General features: G+C 42.9%; 1 protein-coding gene across 3 annotated transcripts in view; it reads right to left on the reverse strand.

Annotated features, from left to right (window-relative positions):
- Positions 1 to 519: 519 nt before the first annotated feature.
- LOC110497317 (hydroperoxide isomerase ALOXE3) overlaps positions 520 to 21,645 on the reverse strand; it is a 32,225-nt gene continuing 11,099 nt past the window's right edge. For 2 of the 3 annotated variants that reach the window (XM_036954050.1, XM_036954046.1), the window contains exons 2-15: positions 17,883 to 18,036; positions 16,960 to 17,167; positions 16,758 to 16,839; positions 16,518 to 16,640; positions 15,664 to 15,764; positions 14,939 to 15,111; positions 12,899 to 13,042; positions 10,856 to 11,059; positions 9,438 to 9,524; positions 8,992 to 9,161; positions 8,729 to 8,850; positions 8,415 to 8,515; positions 8,026 to 8,196; positions 520 to 1,405 (exon numbers count right to left, since the gene is read on the reverse strand). In XM_036954050.1, the coding sequence (XP_036809945.1) occupies positions 1,226 to 1,405; positions 8,026 to 8,196; positions 8,415 to 8,515; positions 8,729 to 8,850; positions 8,992 to 9,161; positions 9,438 to 9,524; positions 10,856 to 11,059; positions 12,899 to 13,042; positions 14,939 to 15,111; positions 15,664 to 15,764; positions 16,518 to 16,640; positions 16,758 to 16,839; positions 16,960 to 17,167; positions 17,883 to 18,029 (2,013 nt within the window). In that variant the 5' untranslated portion in view covers positions 18,030 to 18,036 and the 3' untranslated portion in view covers positions 520 to 1,225. Of the gene's footprint in view, positions 1,406 to 8,025; positions 8,197 to 8,414; positions 8,516 to 8,728; positions 8,851 to 8,991; positions 9,162 to 9,437; positions 9,525 to 10,855; positions 11,060 to 12,898; positions 13,043 to 14,938; positions 15,112 to 15,663; positions 15,765 to 16,517; positions 16,641 to 16,757; positions 16,840 to 16,959; positions 17,168 to 17,882; positions 18,047 to 21,645 lie in introns of all 3 variants that reach the window. The other variant, XM_036954049.1, reaches the window with a different exon arrangement.

Raw genomic sequence — 21,645 nt, forward strand, 5'->3', positions numbered from 1 at the left:
CCAAGCCATGAGGTCGAAGGAATTGTCCGTAGAGCTCCGAGACATGATTGTGTCAAGGCACAGATCTGGGGAAGGGTACCAAAAAATATCTGTCGCATAGAAGGTCCCCAAGACCACAGTGGCCTCCATTACTCTTAAATGGAAGAAGTTTGGAACCACCTAGACTCTTCCTCGAGCAGGCCGCAAAGCCAAACTGAGCAATCGGGGGAGAAGGGCCTTGGTCAGGGAGGTTTAACCTACAGTGTTAAAACAACCCCCCCCCCCCCCCCCCCAAAATACTGTAACACTACATGTCATTCCCTAACACTGAGTAAGTGTAACAGCATCAGCACTAACAAAGTGGTCATTTATGTCAGAATTTGAAACATCCATGGTGTTAGGGACCCAACACTTTTGCTGTGTACTGGGCCGAACTGAGCCAGCCTGTACTGAGATGGCCTGGTTACATTGTTGGAACCAGTTTGGTTCGGGTCAGGATGATAAAGGTGACTTAAAACAAGCAGGAAATGAGAGTATAACTTCATTTTATACATTTATTTTTTAATTAATACATGAGGTAGACAGGGCATCAACCAAAATGAGATGTGGCAAATATCACAAGAAGACTAGAGATACAAATTATTAGCTTTTAATTGTAAATGAGTCACACCTATTGTTCTCTCATATTATTCTGACACTTGTTTACTGTTCATCAACATTTCAGTGTCACATCATTTAGCAGGAGAACTCATTTTCACCAGGAGTCCCTGTAGTCCGTAGTTATATGGCACCAGAAATGAATTGTCAGAAAGACCCTGTATTTCTTAACATCCATTAACACGTACAAAGGTAATAATAACATCAACAAGTGTTCTTAGTCTGTGTGAGGGACACCATGTGGCGGTGTGTGTTGGTTTAACACAGTTAACACTTCTGATACAGCGATAACATTCTGACTGAACCCACAGTGTGATTTCCCTTTATCTGATTGAATTAAGATATTTGTTTATTGAAGCCCCAAAAATGATCATGCTCAATAAAACATTTAATAGATTGAAGCATGTTTACTAGCGCATGCCTCCAGAATCATTGGGTCATGTTCATCAGGGCACTCAATGGAAAACATTTTAAAAGGCTGCACAAAGTACAACAAAAATAAACCTAACTGGAAAAGTCCAGGTAGGTCCTCAGTTTTCTTCCAATTAGTGCCTAATGAACTGGACCCTGGTCTAGGCCCTTGGCTTATCTAAATCGCCACGCTGTTCTCCACCAAAGCAGGGTCCATGTAGGTGTATGGCACTGGTAGTCCAGAGTTCCTGGCCTTGACGGTCTCGCTGAAGACCTTCAGATCCGTCTGGAATTTCTGAATCATCCTGCAGGGTGGAATCTCGTTGAAGTGCTCCTCTGGGTACTGGCCAAGGGTCACCTGCATATGGAGAATAATTGAAGTTAGCAAAATATTGCTAGTTACTAAATCATTAACATTAAAAAGCACAAGTTGTCATGATGTTGCCCACTTTGGGTACAGCGAGCACCCCTCACTCTGCACCAGCCCTTTTCTAAGCACCATCCCCCTACCCCCTGTCTTCTACACCCAGGCTGCTTTGGTCAGAGAGAGGTCGTAAATTCCTGGAGGGGATTATCTCCTCATGGCCACAGTATAGTGAGAGAGTAAAAGTTTTCATAGAAGAGAACAAAGGAATTTCTTCCTCCTCACAGAACTTGAGGTCCGAACAAGATTTATGTCCTGGAGATGGTATAAAAGATCGGCGAAGAATCCAGCTACGAACTGGTCCTTTTGGTACAATTTTGTGAAACTCATGGGAGACAATACCATAAAGGGCTATTACCATAAAGCTGTGTATATGATAACCTCAGATATGAGGTTTACATCTAATTGTTGTATAAGATGAATGAGTGAGGATGATGGTGTCATGTGACAGCCTTTTTCTGCTCTTCCAAGTAAAAGCCCCACCTTGAGAATTTCTCAACAGACCATGTTTCTCTCAATTACGAGAGGACAAAGGTTGCAGAACAGCTTACCTCGATAAATAGAGAGGGCCAAGGTGTCATGTACTGTCATGTTGTGTCTTGTCTCTGTCCTTTCCCTTCACCCTGTCTCCCTCTGCTGGTCGTTATTAGGTTACCTTTTCTCCCCCGCTTTCCCCCAGCTGTTCCTTGTCTCCTCCTAACTACCCATTCACCCCGTTTCCCACCTGTTCCCTTTTTCCCTCTGATTAGGTCCCTATATCTCTCTCTGTTTTTGTTCCTGTCCTTGTCGGATTCTTGTTTGTTGTGTTTCATGCCTGAGCCAGACTATCGTCATGTTTGCTGTAACCTTGTCCTGTCCTGTCGGAATCTGCCGGTCTATCTGAGCCTACCACAGTTTGGTTATTAAAGAAGCTCTGTTTAAGTTAGTTCGCTTTTGGGTCCTCATTCACTCACCGTAACAGAAGAATCCGACCAAGAATGGACCCAGCGACTTCGGATCCTCTCCACTCAGCCGTCGGGATCCAGGGAGCGATGCTAGGCAGACACGAGCAGGAAGTGTCTGCTGCTCGACATGCCGTTGAGACCCTGGCCACCCAAGTCTCCAACCTCACAGAACAGGTTCACCATCTCCGCCTCGATCCACCGGCCACTTCCAGGGCTTTCGAATCTCCGGAGCCCAGAATCAATAACCCGCCGTGTTACTCTGGGGAGCCCACTGAATGCCGCTCGTTCCTCACCCAGTGTGATATTGTGTTTTCTCTCCAGCCCAACACTTACTCCAGGAGCACTGCTCGTGTCGCCTACGTCATATCTCTCCTTATTGGACGGGCTCGTGAGTGGGGCACGGCAATCTGGGAGGCAAGGGCTGAGTGTACTAACCAGTATCAGGACTTTAAGGAGGAGATGATACGGGTTTTTGATCGATCTGTTTTTGGGGAGGAGGCTTCCAGGGTCCTGTCTTCCCTATGTCAAGGCAATCGATCCATAACAGACTACTCTATTGAGTTTCGCACTCTTGCTGTCTCCAGTGGCTGGAACGAGCCGGCCTTGCTCGCTCGTCTTCTGGAGGGTCTCCGCGCAGAGGTAAAGGATGAGATTCTCTCCCGGGAGGTTCCTTCCAGCGTGGATTCCTTGATTGAACTCGCTATTCGCATTGAGCGACGGGTTGATCTTCGTCACCGAGCTCGTGGAAAGGAGCTCGCGCTCTCCGTCGCCCCCCTCTCCGCATCACTACCATCTTCCTCTGCCGGCTCGGGTGCTGAGCCCATGCAGCTGGGAGGTATCCGCATCTCGACTAAGGAGAGGGAACGGAGAATCACCAACCGCCTCTGTCTCTATTGCGGTTCCGCTGGTCATTTTGTCACTTCATGTCCAGTAAAAGGCCAGAGCTCGTCAGTAAGCGGAGGGCTACTGGTGAGCGCTACTACTCCTGTCTCTCCTTCAAGATCCTGCACTACCTTGTCGGTCCATCTACGCTGGAACGGTTCGTCAGCTTCCTGCAGTGCCTTAATAGACTCTGGGGCGGAGGGCTGTTTTATGGACGAGACCTGGGCTCGGGAACATGACATTCCTCTCAGACAGTTAAAGGAGCCCACGGCCTTGTTCGCCCTGGATGGTAGTCCTCTCCCCAGGATTCAGCGTGAGACGCTACCTTTAACCCTCACTGTTTCTGGTAATCATAGTGAAACCATTTCTTTTTTAATTTTTCGTTCACCTTTTACACCTGTTGTTTTGGGCCATCCCTGGCTAGTTTGTCATAATCCTTCCATTAATTGGTCTAGTAATTCTATCCTCTCCTGGAACGTCTCTTGTCATGTGAAATGTTTAATGTCTGCTATCCCTCCTGTTTCCTCTGTCTCTTCTTCACAGGAGGAGCCTGGTGATTTGACAGGGGTGCCGGAGGAATATCACGATCTGCGCACGGTGTTCAGTCGGTCCAGGGCCACCTCTCTTCCTCCACACCGGTCGTATGATTGTAGTATTGATCTCCTTCCGGGAACCACCCCCCCCCCGGGGTAGACTATACTCTCTGTCGGCTCCCGAACGTAAGGCTCTCGAAGATTATTTGTCTGTAGCTCTTGACGCCGGTACCATAGTCCCCTCCTCCTCTCCCGCCGGAGCGGGGGTTTTTTTTGTCAAGAAGAAGGACGGGTCTCTGCGCCCCTGCATAGATTATCGAGGGCTGAATGACATAACAGTGAAGAATCGTTATCCGCTTCCTCTTATGTCTTCAGCCTTCGAGATCCTGCAGGGAGCCAGGTTTTTCACTAAGTTGGACCTTCGTAACGCTTACCATCTCGTGCGCATCAGGGAGGGGGACGAGTGGAAGACGGCGTTTAACACTCCGTTAGGGCACTTTGAATACCGGGTTCTTCCTTTCGGCCTCGCTAACGCTCCAGCTGTCTTTCAGGCATTAGTCAATGATGTCCTGAGAGACATGCTGAACATCTTTGTTTTCGTTTACCTTGACGATATCCTGATTTTTTCACCGTCACTCCAGATTCATCTTCAGCACGTTCGACGTGTCCTCCAGCGCCTTTTAGAGAATTGTCTTTTTGTGAAGGCTGAGAAGTGCACTTTTCATGCCTCCTCCGTCACATTTCTCGGTTCTGTTATTTCCGCTGAAGGCATTAAGATGGATCCCGCTAAGGTCCAAGCTGTCATTGATTGGCCCGTCCCTAAGTCACGCGTCGAGCTGCAGCGCTTTCTCGGCTTCGCGAACTTCTATCGTCGTTTCATCCGTAATTTCGGTCAGGTGGCAGCTCCTCTCACAGCCCTTACTTCTGTCAAGACGTGCTTTAAGTGGTCTGTTTCCGCCCAGGGAGCTTTTGATCTCCTCAAGAATCGTTTTACATCCGCTCCTATCCTTGTTACACCTGACGTCTCTAGACAGTTCGTTGTCGAGGTTGACGCGTCAGAGGTGGGCGTGGGAGCCATTCTTTCTCAGCGCTCCCTCTCTGACGACAAGGTCCACCCATGCGCGTATTTTTCTCATCGCCTGTCGCCGTCGGAACGTAACTATGATGTGGGTAACCGCGAACTGCTCGCCATCCGGTTAGCCCTAGGCGAATGGCGACAGTGGTTGGAGGGGGCGACCGTTCCTTTTGTCGTTTGGACTGACCATAGGAACCTTGAGTACATCCGTTCTGCCAAACGACTTAATGCGCGTCAGGCGCGTTGGGCGCTGTTTTTCGCTCGTTTCGAGTTCGTGATTTCTTATCGTCCGGGCTCTAAGAACACCAAGCCTGATGCTTTGTCTCGTCTCTTCAGTTCTTCAGTAGCCTCCACTGACCCCGAGGGGATTCTCCCTGAGGGGCGTGTTGTCGGGTTGACTGTCTGGGGAATTGAGAGGCAGGTAAAACAAGCGCTCACTCACACTCCGTCGCCGCGCGCTTGTCCTAGGAACCTTCTTTTCGTTCCCGTTCCTACTCGTCTGGCCGTTCTTCAGTGGGCTCACTCTGCCAAGTTAGCCGGCCACCCTGGCGTTCGGGGTACGCTTGCTTCCATTCGCCAGCGTTTTTGGTGGCCCACCCGGGAGCATGACACGCGTCGTTTCGTGGCTGCTTGTTCGGTCTGCGCGCAGACTAAGTCCGGTAACTCTCCTCCTGCCGGCCGTCTCAGGCCGCTTCCTATTCCCTCTCGACCGTGGTCTCACATCGCCTTAGATTTTGTCACCGGACTGCCTTCGTCAGCGGGGAAGACTGTTATTCTTACGGTTGTCGATAGGTTCTCTAAGGCGGCTCATTTCATTCCCCTTGCTAAGCTTCCTTCTGCTAAAGAGACGGCACAAATCATCATCGAGAATGTTTTCAGAATTCATGGCCTTCCGTCGGACGTCGTTTCGGACAGAGGTCCGCAATTCACGTCTCAATTTTGGAGGGAGTTTTGCCGTTTGATTGGGGCTTCCGTCAGTCTCTCTTCCGGCTTTCACCCCCAGTCTAACGGTCAAGCAGAACGGGCCAATCAGACTATTGGTCGCATCTTACGCAGTCTTTCTTTTCGTAACCCTGCGTCTTGGTCAGAACAGCTCCCCTGGGCAGAATACGCCCACAACTCGCTTCCTTCGTCTGCGACCGGGCTATCTCCTTTTCAGAGTAGCCTCGGGTACCAGCCTCCGCTGTTCTCATCTCAGTTCGCCGAGTCCAGCGTCCCCTCCGCTCAGGCTTTTGTCCAACGTTGCGAGCGCACCTGGAAGAGGGTCAGGTCTGCACTTTGCCGTTATAGGACGCAGACTGTGAGGGCTGCTAATAAGCGTAGAACTAAGAGTCCTAGATATTGTCGCGGTCAGAGAGTTTGGCTCTCCACTCAGAACCTTCCCCTTAAGACGGCTTCTCGCAAGTTGACCCCGCGGTTCATTGGTCCGTTCCGTATTTCTCGGGTCATTAATCCTGTCGCAGTTCGACTTCTTCTTCCGCGATACCTTCGTCGCGTCCACCCGGTCTTCCATGTCTCCTGCATCAAGCCCGTCCTTCGCGCCCCCGCTCGTCTTCCCCCCCCCCCCCCCCCCCATCCTTGTCGAGGGCGCACCCATCTACAGGGTCCGTAGAATTTTGGACATGCGTCCTCGGGGCCGTGGTCACCAGTACCTCGTAGATTGGGAGGGGTACGGTCCTGAGGAGAGGAGTTGGGTTCCCTCTCGGGACGTGCTGGACCGTGCGCTGATCGAGGATTTCCTCCGTTGCCGCCAGGTTTCCTCCTCGAGTGCGCCAGGAGGCGCTCGGTGAGTGGGGGGGTACTGTCATGTACTGTCATGTTGTGTCTTGTCTCTGTCCTTTCCCTTCACCCTGTCTCCCTCTGCTGGTCGTTATTAGGTTACCTTTTCTCCCCCGCTTTCCCCCAGCTGTTCCTTGTCTCCTCCTAACTACCCATTCACCCCGTTTCCCACCTGTTCCCTTTTTCCCTCTGATTAGGTCCCTATATCTCTCTCTGTTTTTGTTCCTGTCCTTGTCGGATTCTTGTTTGTTGTGTTTCATGCCTGAGCCAGACTATCGTCATGTTTGCTGTAACCTTGTCCTGTCCTGTCGGAATCTGCCGGTCTATCTGAGCCTACCACAGTTTGGTTATTAAAGAAGCTCTGTTTAAGTTAGTTCGCTTTTGGGTCCTCATTCACTCACCGTAACACAAGGTTTGAGACCAGACTGCTGAATCTTTTAACCATCCCACGTGGTTAAACTCTTAGACTATCAATACCGACAGAATAAGAACAAGTCTTTGATATTAATTACTAGTCTGCAGCTAGGAATTCGGTATCATTGAACGCGAAGACCGACAACCGCCAAAACATCTATCCATAACAACATGAATGAATGTCACTCTGAACTATCCATTCTAACCATGACAGAGAGGGCGGCCAGACTCTCCAACAGAAACAAACTTTTCAACAGAGACCCTGATGACACACTGAGCGTAAATATATGTATGGATTGCAATTGTTCCTGAATGAGTGAGCGTTCATGTGCAAAGGATTAGCATTTCAATTGTTATAATTACCAACTGTGTGTTGTCTTATCTCAGTCGACCCCCACTTTCCTTTCGTACACCAAGCTGCGATGCCGGTTTATCCCACTAGGGTAACTCCGTTATCATATCCTTGTAACTATCTACTGTTTGTTTATGCATTTCTGTGAATTACTTAGTTAGTAAATAAATGATTTAAAACAATTGAGGTATGGATGACTCACAGTGAAGACTGGGTTCGTGCAGATAACCAACCATTTACGATGTTTGGAATGAGACTAACGTGAGGTAAAGTAAATAGTTCATTAATTAAGAAGACTAATTGATCAGATATTAAAATATCTGAAAAGTTGAATTAGGAAAATTATAACTTTGTAATCTGAATATTTTCCTTGGTGCCCCGACTTCCTAGTTAATTACAGTTACATGATTAATCAGTTTAATCGCGTAATAATAATTACAGCGTTATTTGATAAATAAATCTTCAGTCTAATGATGCCATAGATACGACAACGTAAATAGGATATTTTGTAGCTAAATATAGTATTTTGGGCCTAGATGATATTGATAGTAGTTCATAAAAGATGGCAGACTCACAAAGTCAGTGGATTGCTTGCTAAGGAGCCACATAGTGGACATGCCCTGTGCTGTTGTGCCGACATCGGGGAAGGTCTTCAGCATGGTGCTCTCAGTAGACTGCCCCTTAGTGGTGGGAGGTGGCTGTTGCAGGGAGATGGGGGTGTTGGGCATCCAGCCACCATAGTCATACTGTAACATGAAGAACAATGACTGATTATTACTGACATCCAATATGCTGCTATTCTAAAATGATGATATGATAGTGGCAAGGAATTACAGAAAAAACCTTGCAACATTTTTACAAATACGTCTCTTCCTAAATGGTAGAGGAGGCAGAAAACGTCAGTAGTGCTTAGATTTAGATTAATAACACACTTGAAAAAAAGTATGGGCTACGCTACACCCACCTGTCCAGAGTTGACAGCAGAATGCTGGCCTGAGCAGGTGAAGATCACCACGGTGACAAACTTGACGACCTCTGGCACAGTGGAGAAAGACTGAGGGATTCCTGGACAGAAAGATAAGAACCGAGAGAGGTGTGTGATGAATGGAGTTATGGCAGGGGAGCTGGGTGGACTGTTACTATAGGACAGTCATGTCCATGGAAGATGTGAGTTATGCCGGGGAAGTTATGGACCAGAAACCAAAAAACAAGACATTTCACCATACGTCATTACCACCCCCCCACCCCCCACCCCCCTATTACCCTGTACATCGTCACCTGTGCATTCTTGGGCCAGGAAGCCATGGTCAAAGATATCCTTGATCCAGTTCTGTAGTTCCTGGTCTTCCCGGACCTCTGAGTCACTCTTGTAATAGAAACCAATCACTCCCTCTACAAACCTATACGGAAGGCGACAACGGAAGAACGAAGGAAGAAGATGTCATATCTATGTAGAGCTATGCTTTCACTGTAGATTCTACCAGCGGATGATACTGTACTACCACCATGTAGGTCTGCTCTACTGCTCTGTCGTAGCCTACCTGTGGATGATGTCCCACAGCTTGAGTCCATCATCCCTGTAGTAGTTGTTGGGGACTGACTCCAGACCTCGTGCAGTGATGTCTTCCGGCATACAGAGGGAGCTGTAGGTCAATGAGGCCACAGATCTCCTCAGGATCTCATTCATCGCCTCTCCGCCCGAAGCAGCAAACTACAACGTCACTTAAAGTTATTTGATTACATAATTCTGTAACATTATAATGTACTTTAACTAAGCTGCAATATTACACTGGTTCTATGAGAGATAGTGAACCTACCAGCAAGTATGTTGACCAGGAGGGCCAAATGACAATACTTGGGGGTGCTGTAGGTTCACTACAAGACATACAACCGCATGTACGCTGACTCTGACACAACTTCCATGGATGTGTGATTCCTAATATGGACACCACACACTTCTATGGAAACAGTCCACTCAGTAGCCTACCTGAGTGAAAACTCCTTCATCAGCTATTAGAAATGCCCGGGCCAAGAGGTTGATCTGGAGGGAGTAGCGGGTGTGTGGAATCAGAAGCTAAAGCAGTAAACCAGGGTGGAGAGAAGGATGGATGGTTAACAATCCCAAGAGAGAAACTGGCATTAGTAAAGACTGTCTGGAGGACCACATTAGAAAGAAATGTATTATACTTTCATGTGTCATTATCCTCTGTCATGGTCCAAACACACCAAGAAAGTCAGGAAGAGGGCACGACAAATGCCTATTCCCCCACAGGAGACCGAAGAGATTTGCCATGGGTCCTCAGATCATCAAAAAGTTCTACAGCTGCACGATCGAGAGGATCCTGACCGGTTGCATCACCGCCTGGTATGGCAACTGCTCGGCATCCAACTGTAAGGCGCTACAGAGGGTAGTGTGTACGGGCCAGTACATCACTGGGGCCAAGCTTCCTGCCATTCAGTACCTCTATACTAGGCGGTGTCAGAGGAAGGCCCCAAAATTTGACTCGAGTCAAAGACTGCTCTCTCTGCTACCGCACGGCAAGCGGTACCGGAGCGCCAGGTCTAGGTCCAAAAGGCTCATTAACAGCTTCTACCCACAAGCCATAAGATTGCTGAACGATCAATTAAATGGCCACCCGGACTATTTATATTGATCCCACCCCTCACTTTACCACTGCCTACATGTACAAATTCCTCAATTACCTCGAGTAACCTGTACCCACGCACATTGACTCGGTACCGGTACCGCCTGTATATAGCCTCGTTATTGTTATTTTATTGTGTTATTATTTTGTACTTTAGTTTATTTAGTCAATATTTTCTTAATTCTATTTACTTAAAACTGCATTGTTGATAGGTAAGCATTTCACGGTATGGTCTAAAGCTGTTATATTCGGTGCATGTGACAAATAAAATTGTATTTTATTTGATCCTCGGAACACTATACTTTTCAACTGGACATGCTATGCTATATTATGTTATGCTATATTATATTATGCTTTGCTATGCTATGCTATATTCTGTTATGCTATGATGTATTATCTTGTTGTATGCTATATGATGTTATGCTATTCAATGCTATGTTATGCTAAGCTATATTATATTATGTTGTGCTGTGATATATTATGTTATGCTATGTTATGCTATGATATGTTATGCTATATTATGCTATTCTATATTATGTTATGCTATGCTAATATTATATTATGCTATGCTATATTATGTTATGCTCAGTGGAGGCTGCTGAGGGGAGGACGGCTCATAGTAAAGGCTGGAATTGAGTGAATGGAACCCATGTGTTTGATAACATTCCACTCCAGCCATTACCACTTGCCCATCCTCCCCAATTAGGGTTACACCAACCTCCTGGGTTTATGTTATGCTATGCTGTGATGTATTATGTACCTTGTAGAGGGGGTGCACCATGGGCATGTTGCGCAGCAGTGCTACAGCGAACACCTCAGCCAGGAGGTGAGTGCGCAGCAGGTGGACGTTGAGCTGGTGCTCTTGAAAGTCAGCGCTCCTCACAAAGATCTTGGCCAGGAGCCAGTCATACTCAGAGTCAGTAGGAAGGAAGATGGGGTTGTCTTTAGCAGGCTTCTGCTTCAGCTGTGGAGAGAGAGAGTGTTAGGGACCTCATGGATGGCTACCAGCAACATTATCCTTGTTTAATGGAAAAATACAAATAATAACATTAGCGGATTCCTTTTTGGTGCAACATAGAACCCTTTTTTGAAGGTTCTGTAAATAACCATGAACTTAAGGTTATAAATGGAACGTTTATGGTGCTATAAAGAACCCTTTTCCTAAAGTTCTATAAATAACTATAAAAAATGGTTCTACATAGCACCAAAAAGGGTTCTGCTATCGTTACAAATCTTTTTGGTTTAGGGCTTGACATTGACTTTTTTAGCCACTTGTCCTTAGGACAAGTAGGAAACCTCTTTACCAAAAGCTCAAGACACAAAAAAATGGTCTGTAACACCATTTGTACATCATTGTATGATGCAAGGAACCACTTTACAAAATGAAATGCATTACTAGATTTTTTTTAACCATAGAGAATCAGACAAACATGGAGGCTACACTCTGTCTATTGGCTTCTTCGCATATTCAATCAGTCTCAAAATACAACACTGCCCCTTTAAGGCTCTCCTGGAGGACAGTTGGACACCCTTGATAGTCTATAAAATGTTGCAACATTACAATTACAACCAAATAGCCTACTTGTTATGTCTTTATAATTAAGGGCTTCCTGTCATCACTGGGATGATACAAAATATGTCTACGGTTCTACAGATTCAAAATGCATACAACCACTGCACATGAATAATGTAAATATGTAATAGGCTGAAGCAACAGATCAGACCGTTTAGCTTAAAATGTTGATACATTTGTTTACATTTAAAAAAATTCATATTATAAGCTCAACAATGCGCACATGGCTTTAGGCTAATTTTAGTGGCATTGTTGAATTCAAATTTATAATAGGAAGCTAGGACTGATGGTTTGGTTAGCTAAACTAGCAAGTATTTTTGGTTACCCAGGCAACTAGTGTCGCTATCTAGTAAATTTGCTAGCTATTTTAGTGGATGTTGAACTCTTTTATCCCTGAAAGGAACACATTTCTAGCAGTAAATGTGCTAAATTATAGCCATGATATAATAGGGATAATCAACTCGGGGCTGTAACGGTTGTCATCTTCCTCTTCTGAGGAGGAGTAAGAAATATCGGACCAATATGCAGCGTAGTAAGTGTTCATCATATTTATTCCACTGAACACAGAAAACAAGCGAATAAAGGACCATACCAGGCCTAAACATAGAAACACAACACCTAGACATACAACATAGAATACCCACCCACATCACACCCTAACCAAACTAGAAATAGAAACATACAAAGCAATCTACAGTCAGGGCGTGACAGGGGCTCTATGCGTACTCTGGAAAGTAATGTAACTCTGTGGAAGGTCAGTTCCACTCTGCTAGCGCGTTGTGGAACACACCTCATTATTCATTATTTTCCAGAGAACACATAGTCGTTGATTATCCCTTATGTATTTCACAAGACATTTTCACTAGCCATAGTCATATTTAACATGTAATGACACAATAACACAAATATAAACTGGAATGACACTCTCACTCAAAAAGAGCCTTGCGCAAACCACAACCCAATATCAAACATATTTTCTTTGGGCGCTGTCAGATACAGTGGAGGCTGGTGGAGGGAAACATGGGGAGGACGGGCTAGTTGTAATGTTTGGAACATAAAGAAGGGAGCGGTAGTAATGAGCCCGTACTCTCCATTTCTATCTCCACCAGCCTCCATGGGTAAGTGGGCTCTCTAAAGGAGATTGAAACATGATGGGTTTACAGACTCTCTCACTTGTAATGGTCTCCGTGACTGTATTCTTCACTTCAAAGTTAGTTAGGGCAACCTTACCTGGATGGCGATGGGAACCAGCTTGTCATCAGGGGTTCTGTAGAGCAGAACCAGAGGAGCCACCATGTACTGTTTTTTCGTATTGATCACATTTGCCTTTAATCCATCCAGGTTCTTGTAGTCAAGCAGGAATATGTTGCCGCTCTGTTAGGGATTGGATGACATGGGAGAATAAATCCAAAAGTTACTGTAGGATAGAATGCAAAAATGCAACAGGTTAGGATTATGGTTCACTTTCTTGGTATTTTGGAATGGGACAGATATTGTAGCTCTGTGTTTTACTAGGATTATCCCAAAAAACATCCAATAAAGTTATTTTTGCGATTACTTTCTTTGACTTTAGGGTTACCATCCCCCCACAAAAACATAAAAGAAAGTAATACTGGTCTCAGCCTCCAGTATTTATGCTGCAGTAGTTTGTGTCGGGGGGCTAGGGTCAGTTTGTTATATCTGGACTACTTCTCCTGTCCTATTCGGTGTCCTGTGTGAATTTAAGTGTGCTTTCTCTAATTCTCTCTTTCTCTCTTTCTTTCTCTCTCTCGGAGGACCTGAGCCCTAGGACCATGCCCCAGGACTACCTGACATGATGACTCCTTTCTGTCCCCAGTCCACCTGGCCGTGCTGCTGCTCCAGTTTCAACTGTTCTGCCTTATTATTATTTGACCATGCTGGTCATTTATGAACATTTGAACATCTTGGCCATGTTCTGTTATAATCTCCACCCGGCACAGCCAGAAGAGGACTGGCCACCCCACATAGCCTGGTTCCTCTCTAGGTTTCTTCCTAGGTTTTGTCCTTTCTAGGGAGTTTTTCCTATACACCGTGCTTCTACACCTGCACCTGCTTGCTGTTTGGGGTTTTAGGCTGGGTTTCTGTACAGCACTTTGAGATATCAGCTGATGTACGAAGGGCTATATAAATACATTTGATTTGATTTTGATTTGATGTTTTTCATTTATCAGTGACCAGGTTTCATCCAACATTTTTGAAGTACATGTCAGATAGAAAATGTCACGACCGGCCTGAAGGAAACAGAACGTTTGTCTGTAAACCCTCAACAAAACAAAATATGCTAGACAAGGTGGGATATTTTTGTGTCTGTAAAATGTATTATGCGAGAAATGGTGGTGGAATGGCACTTTTATGTGTAAAAATTGATATAATAACCATCATATCTAAGTAAACTTGAGTCACATGTTGTGTGGTCCTCTCACTACGACTCAGGAAAACATACAGTTTATTAGATGAAATAAGTCATGATGAACTTTACAGGGTGGTGAAAGTGCACAGTGATGAACTTGATGGTCCTTTCCAATACATATCTAGGGTCATTTTCTGGTGACATGATTACCGATGCTTGACTGCCATTGATAAATAAAATTATATATTTTTTGTCCATATAATAATAATAATATCATAATGAAGGCTATACCTGCACTGTATCTGCCAGCTGTTGGCTAGAGTGCACAAGCCAAGACCAGAGTGGGCACATTCGCTATTTAACAGAAAAATAATTGTGACAAAGCAATCAGAGTTTTTATTTTATTTTTATGTTTGGGTACATGGGAACCATAAAGGGTATTTTTATGTTTGGGTACATGAGAACCATAAAGGTTATTTTTATGTACACTACGTCATCACACAGACTTTTTTCCGCAACAGGTCAATTTGATGGAAACATCTATCGTGGGGAAATGTGCACATTTTTTTATGCGGAATTGAGAATATTTGCATGAAAATCTATTGCCAATTGGATGGAAACCTAGCTATTGAGAAACGTACTGGATGGACCTCCACAAAAGTCATCTGTAGGTCCAAAAAGGAATCTGGTACATGCTTCTGATGGTCCAAGAAAGTGGACGTCTAGACATCCAACAAAAGGATCTCCATTGACTTCCATTGATAATTGTGAATATCTAAGATATTCACCTTGGTCCAAGAGGACTGCCCCTAGTCCAGCGCCACCCTTGGTAGAAGTGGTACTGCAATAATTTAGGCAACTTTTAACAAAGAGTCCCATTTTGACATACTGTACAGTACCTGCAATTCCTTTAGGAGGCTGGACGATCCACGAAGAGAGGGCTTGACCATGTCTCCTGTGACGGGGAAATTTGCCGGCAACTCCGAGCAGCGACGGATCAACATGGGGTTGCAGCCGTTCAGATACTGGTACCCGAAAAACTCGTCTTCCTTCCAGTGCTCCTGTGCGTAGTCTGGAAGGAGGAAATTCTGGGTCGTATTAATTAGTGCACACCGTAGTAAAACCTTTTGCAACAGAAAATAAAATCAATCGTTTCTTATTGGACAGGTATTCCCTCCCTGTTTCAGTCTGTTTTCTTCCAGATGATGCCTAGTAAACCAGGGTCGTTTTCAGTATATAGAGTACCAGTCAAAAGTTTGAAGCTGGTCGAGAGAATGCCAAGAGTGTGCAAAGCTGTCATCAAGCCAAAGGGTTGCTACTTTGAAGAATCTCAAATAGAAAATAGTTGTTTAACACTTTTTTGGTTACTACATGATTCCATATGTGTTATTTCATAGTTTTAACGTCTTCACTATTATTCTCAAATGTAGAAAATAGTGAAAATGAAGAAAAAAAACTTGAATGGGTAGGTGTGTCCAATCTTTTGACTGGTACTGAATGTATATTTTTATTGGACATATTCAAGTAGTATTACTTCCCCTTTCTCTTTGTTTCAAAACATTTAACACCTAATAAACAGGCCCCTGGAGTTAATATTGCAAAAGCACCTATGAAATGCACTCACCTGAGATGACAGTTCTATTGAGGCAGACATTGCTGATTTCATCAATGTTTTTCCAGCTCTTCTTGCTGTCAGAATACCCCATTAGTTTCAGCTCAGTGATCCTACAGAATGGGAGACAATGAACTATGTCAAGCTGAGCCAATAGAGTTTCACAAAGCAAATGTACAACTCAACAATATAAATGAATGGAATACTTTAGAAGAGTATTAATGATCGGCTGCAGGAAGTACTATTTGAACTGTCCTTAGAGGATGAATTATGCCCGACGTATGCAACGCAATTAGCTACGCAAAAATGGCTGTCCTGCATAGTCGTAAAAATATGCAAGTGTGTACAACCCAAAATGTTAAACTCACCACGTACTGGACAAAGGAAAAAAGCTCAAATCCGCACTGAACTATTCTCAAGTTTTAATGTAATTATCAGCAGGAGAGGGCAGAGCAATCAGACACATTTGGGCGATAGCCTTCATCAGCGTTTGGAGAAAAATAAGGCATTCACACATAGTTATAATTGATGAAACATTGTAGTATATTTTTTCACAATCATAATTTACATTCATTATTTACATACATTATTCTACTATTTTTCACAACTTCTAGTGCCTAAAAATACATTAAAATGTAGAGAATATTTTAATGAATGAGGGTTTTGGGGTTCCCCCCCCAGTGCATGCCTTTTGAACCCGGCACCCAACAACTTTTAGTTACTACAGACCTTCGAGTTGAGCACGCCGATTCCTCATTCTGTAACTTACCACATAACCACATAGGGAAGCCATTATGAGTAGCACATTGCATTCTCGTGTTGTGTACTCAAGTCGGGTATACATTTAGCTTAGGTGAGGAACTCACCCGGTGGCGGCGGTGAAGAGGAACTGGGTGGCCTTGGTGAACGAGAATTGGATCTCGCTGGGAAGATCCAGAGGGTTGTCTGCCTTCATGCTGCCGGGGAAACCCTCCTTGTAGGTATCCCAGCTGAGTAGGAGGAGGAGCAGGAGGAGCAGGAGAAAGAGGAGGAGCAGGAAATATATGGAGGTTGGTCAGATATAATGGACAGACTGGGCAGCTAGGACGAAAGACCACAGCACCTACCAGTACAGCTCAGTTCTCGTCTTCATCTCCAGTTCCCTGCTGTACCTGGCAAGATGATTAGTTTCATCACAGAGCCTTTTAGCTGAAAAATAAAAAAATAAAATAAATCACAATGGCTGCAAGTATCCATTTTTTCCCCATGCATTACTCATTCTAACATGTTTGCATGTGATGTTGTTTCATAACGTCACACCGTGCTGACCTGTGCCCTCTCTGAACAGGTGCACCTCCTTGTCCAGAATCCAACAGTAGATAGGGAACTGGCATGTGCCTCTCTCTGGCGTCGTCACGACAACCTTGGATGGGAACCAGGCATCCAGGGGGAAGAGTGGGAGGGGCTGTTTGTCCAGCTCTATCAGCACCAGCTTGCCGAGTGAAAAGGGGCACACCACGTCGAATTCACGAGACCCCTGCAGAGAGAGCAGGGGAGAGAGAGATGGAGGAAGTGAGAGATAGATGGAGGGAATGAGAGAATGAGATGGATGGAGGGAGGGAGTGAGTGAGAGAGAGATAAAGGGAAGGGCAGAGAGAGAAGATGAGAGAGAGAGAGCGAGAGAGAGCGGAATCTGGACTGTGTGAGAAAGCAAGTAACAAAGGCAAATATAACTAATCCTGTACTACCAGTATTATTACTTAAGTGTCCAACATACAGGCAACAAAGTCTTCATGTCATATACACTATATGTTAATGAACATATTGGGTTCTTTTGGGTGTTTTGAGTACAGTATTTGAAAAATGCAAATGGTAAGTCTTATTGAAGCTAGAATAATTTGTTGCTACATCCATTATTATAATTTTTAATTATATATACCCATAGATTCTTGAAGAATGTAATTTATAATTGCTTAGTTCAACTGTCTTACCCAATCAGAACCCAAAATATAAGCTTGTTTTACACCAATGTTTGTAAACATTGTAAATGTGAACAAACACTAAGCTATAGCCACAAAACATGGTTAAAAGTACACATTTTTCTATGATTTTGAGAATGGTGACATTTCTACAAGCCCATCCCTCAGCTTTTTACCAAAACAGAGGCGGGGTGCCTCTTTGTTATTGTTTCAATTAATGATTCTAGTTTTAAAGATAAATATCTCTTAGTACTGATAGGAGCACTGACTTACTGTGTCTTGATAGAAGAGTCCCTTCAAGCTAGTGAGCCACGTGCGCTTACTCTCTCCTTTTTCGCCAACCAGCTTGATGAAGATGTTGTTCATCGTGGTGCCAGTTGCGATGTTGTGTGTGTACACAGTCACCTTGTATTTTGGCATTTTGACTCTGAAAAACACTACGATAGGCTTATCTGCACACACTGAGACTGCACAGCAAACAACAGTTCATTCAATGTAGACAGTGCAAACATTTCTGCAAATATTAAGACTTGCATGATATCTGTTTTAATAACAAAATCATTTTTTTTAGGGTATTCTTGCTAGGATAACAAACTTGCAAAGCCACAGTTATTGCATACACACAGCATGTAGGGGGACATTTTGCACAAGCAAATGACAGTGAGCAAATGAACCATAGACAGGAGTTATATGCTTATTCAATGTGCATATTATCCAAAATACCCATTGCATTGTGTGCATATTATCCAAAATACCCATTGCATTGTGTGCATATTATCCAAAATACCCATTGCATTGTGTGCATATTATCCAAAATACCCATTGCATTGTGTGCATATTATCCAAAATACCCATTGCATTGTGTGCATATTATCCAAAATACCCATTGCATTGTGTGCATATTATCCAAAATACCCTTTGCATTGTGTGCATATTATCCAAAATACCCATTGTATTGTGTGCATATTATCCAAAATACCCATTGTATTGTGTGCATATTATCCAAAATACCCATTGCATTGTGTGCATATTATCCAAAATACCCATTGTATTGTGTGCATATTATCCAAAATACCCATTGTATTGTGTGCATATTATCCAAAATACCCATTGCATTGTGTGCATATTATCCAAAATACCCATTGTATTGTGTGCATATTATCCAAAATACCCATTGCATTGTGTGCATATTATCCAAAATACCCATTGCATTGTGTGCATATTATCCAAAATACCCATTGCATTGTGTGCATATTATCCAAAATACCCATTGCATTGTGTGCATATTATCCAAAATACCCATTGCATTGTGTGCATATTATCCAAAATACCCATTGCATTGTGTGCATATTATCCAAAATACCCATTGCATTGTGTGCATATTATCCAAAATACCCATTGCATTGTGTGCATATTATCCAAAATACACATTGCATTGTGTGCATATTATCCAAAATACCCATTGCATTGTGTGCATATTATCCAAAATACCAATTGCATTGTGTGCATATTATCCAAAATACCCATTGCATTGTGTGCATATTATCCAAAATACCCATTGCATTGTGTGCATATTATCCAAAATACACATTGCGTTGTGTGCATATTATCCAAAATACCCATTGCATTGTGTGCATATTATCCAAAATACACATTGCATTGTGTGCATATTATCCAAAATACCCATTGCATTGTGTGCATATTATCCAAAATACACATTGCATTGTGTGCATATTATCCAAAATACCCATTGCATTGTGTGCATATTATCCAAAATACCAATTGCATTGTGTGCATATTATCCAAAATACCCATTGCATTGTGTGCATATTATCCAAAATACCCATTGCATTGTGTGCATATTATCCAAAATACACATTGCATTGTGTGCATATTATCCAAAATACCCATTGCATTGTGTGCATATTATCCAAAATACACATTGCATTGTGTGCATATTATCCAAAATACCCATTGCATTGTGTGCATATTATCCAAAATACCCATTGTATTGTGTGCATATTATCCAAAATACCCATTGCATTGTGTGCATATTATCCAAAATACACATTGCATTGTGTGCATATTATCCAAAATACCCATTGCATTGTGTGCATATTATCCAAAATACACATTGCATTGTGTGCATATTATCCAAAATACCCATTGTATTGTGTGCATATTATCCAAAATACCCATTGTATTGTGTGCATATTATCCAAAATACCCATTGCATTGTGTGCATATTATCCAAAATACCCATTGTATTGTGTGCATATTATCCAAAATACCCATTGTATTGTGTGCATATTATCCAAAATACACATTGCATTGTGTGCATATTATCCAAAATACCCATTGCATTGTGTGCATATTATCCAAAATACCCATTGCATTGTGTGCATATTATCCAAAATACCCATTGCATTGTGTGCATATTATCCAAAATACCCATTGCATTGTGTGCATATTATCCAAAATACCCATTGCATTGTGTGCATATTATCCAAAATACCCATTGCATTGTGTGCATATTATCCAAAATACCCATTGCATTGTGTGCATATTATCCAAAATACCCATTGCATTGTGTGCATATTATCCAAAATACCCATTGCATTGTGTGCATATTATCCAAAATACCCTTTGCATTGTGTGCATATTATCCAAAATACCCATTGTATTGTTTGCATATTATCCAAAATACCCATTGCATTGTGTGCATATTATCCAAAATACCCATTGCATTGTGTGCATATTATCCAAAATACCCATTGTATTGTTTGCATATTATCCAAAATACCCATTGCATTGTGTGCATATTATCCAAAATACCCATTGCATTGTGTGCATATTATCCAAAATACCCATTGCATTGTGTGCATATTATCCAAAATACCCATTGCATTGTGTGCATATTATCCAAAATACCCATTGCATTGTGTGCATATTATCCAAAATACCCATTGTATTGTGTGCATATTATCCAAAATACCCATTGTATTGTGTGCATATTATCCAAAATACCCATTGTATTGTGTGCATATTATCCAAAATACCCATTGCATTGTGTGCATATTATCCAAAATACCCATTGTATTGTGTGCATATTATCCAAAATACCCATTGTATTGTGTGCATATTATCCAAAATACCCATTGCATTGTGTGCATATTATCCAAAATACCCATTGTATTGTGTGCATATTATCCAAAATACCCATTGCATTGTGTGCATATTATCCAAAATACCCATTGCATTGTGTGCATATTATCCAAAATACCCATTGCATTGTGTGCATATTATCCAAAATACCCATTGCATTGTGTGCATATTATCCAAAATACCCATTGCATTGTGTGCATATTATCCAAAATACCCATTGCATTGTGTGCATATTATCCAAAATACCCATTGCATTGTGTGCATATTATCCAAAATACCCATTGCATTGTGTGCATATTATCCAAAATACACATTGCATTGTGTGCATATTATCCAAAATACCCATTGCATTGTGTGCATATTATCCAAAATACCAATTGCATTGTGTGCATATTATCCAAAATACCCATTGCATTGTGTGCATATTATCCAAAATACCCATTGCATTGTGTGCATATTATCCAAAATACACATTGCATTGTGTGCATATTATCCAAAATACCCATTGCATTGTGTGCATATTATCCAAAATACACATTGCATTGTGTGCATATTATCCAAAATACCCATTGCATTGTGTGCATATTATCCAAAATACACATTGCATTGTGTGCATATTATCCAAAATACACATTGCATTGTGTGCATATTATCCAAAATACCCATTGTATTGTGTGCATATTATCCAAAATACCCATTGCATTGTGTGCATATTATCCAAAATACCCATTGCATTGTGTGCATATTATCCAAAATACACATTGCATTGTGTGCATATTATCCAAAATACCCATTGCATTGTGTGCATATTATCCAAAATACCCATTGCATTGTGTGCATATTATCCAAAATACCCATTGCATTGTGTGCA

Source organism: Oncorhynchus mykiss, chromosome 19 (genome assembly GCF_013265735.2).
Source record: "Oncorhynchus mykiss isolate Arlee chromosome 19, USDA_OmykA_1.1, whole genome shotgun sequence".
In the NCBI taxonomy this organism is placed as follows: domain Eukaryota; kingdom Metazoa; phylum Chordata; class Actinopteri; order Salmoniformes; family Salmonidae; genus Oncorhynchus; species Oncorhynchus mykiss.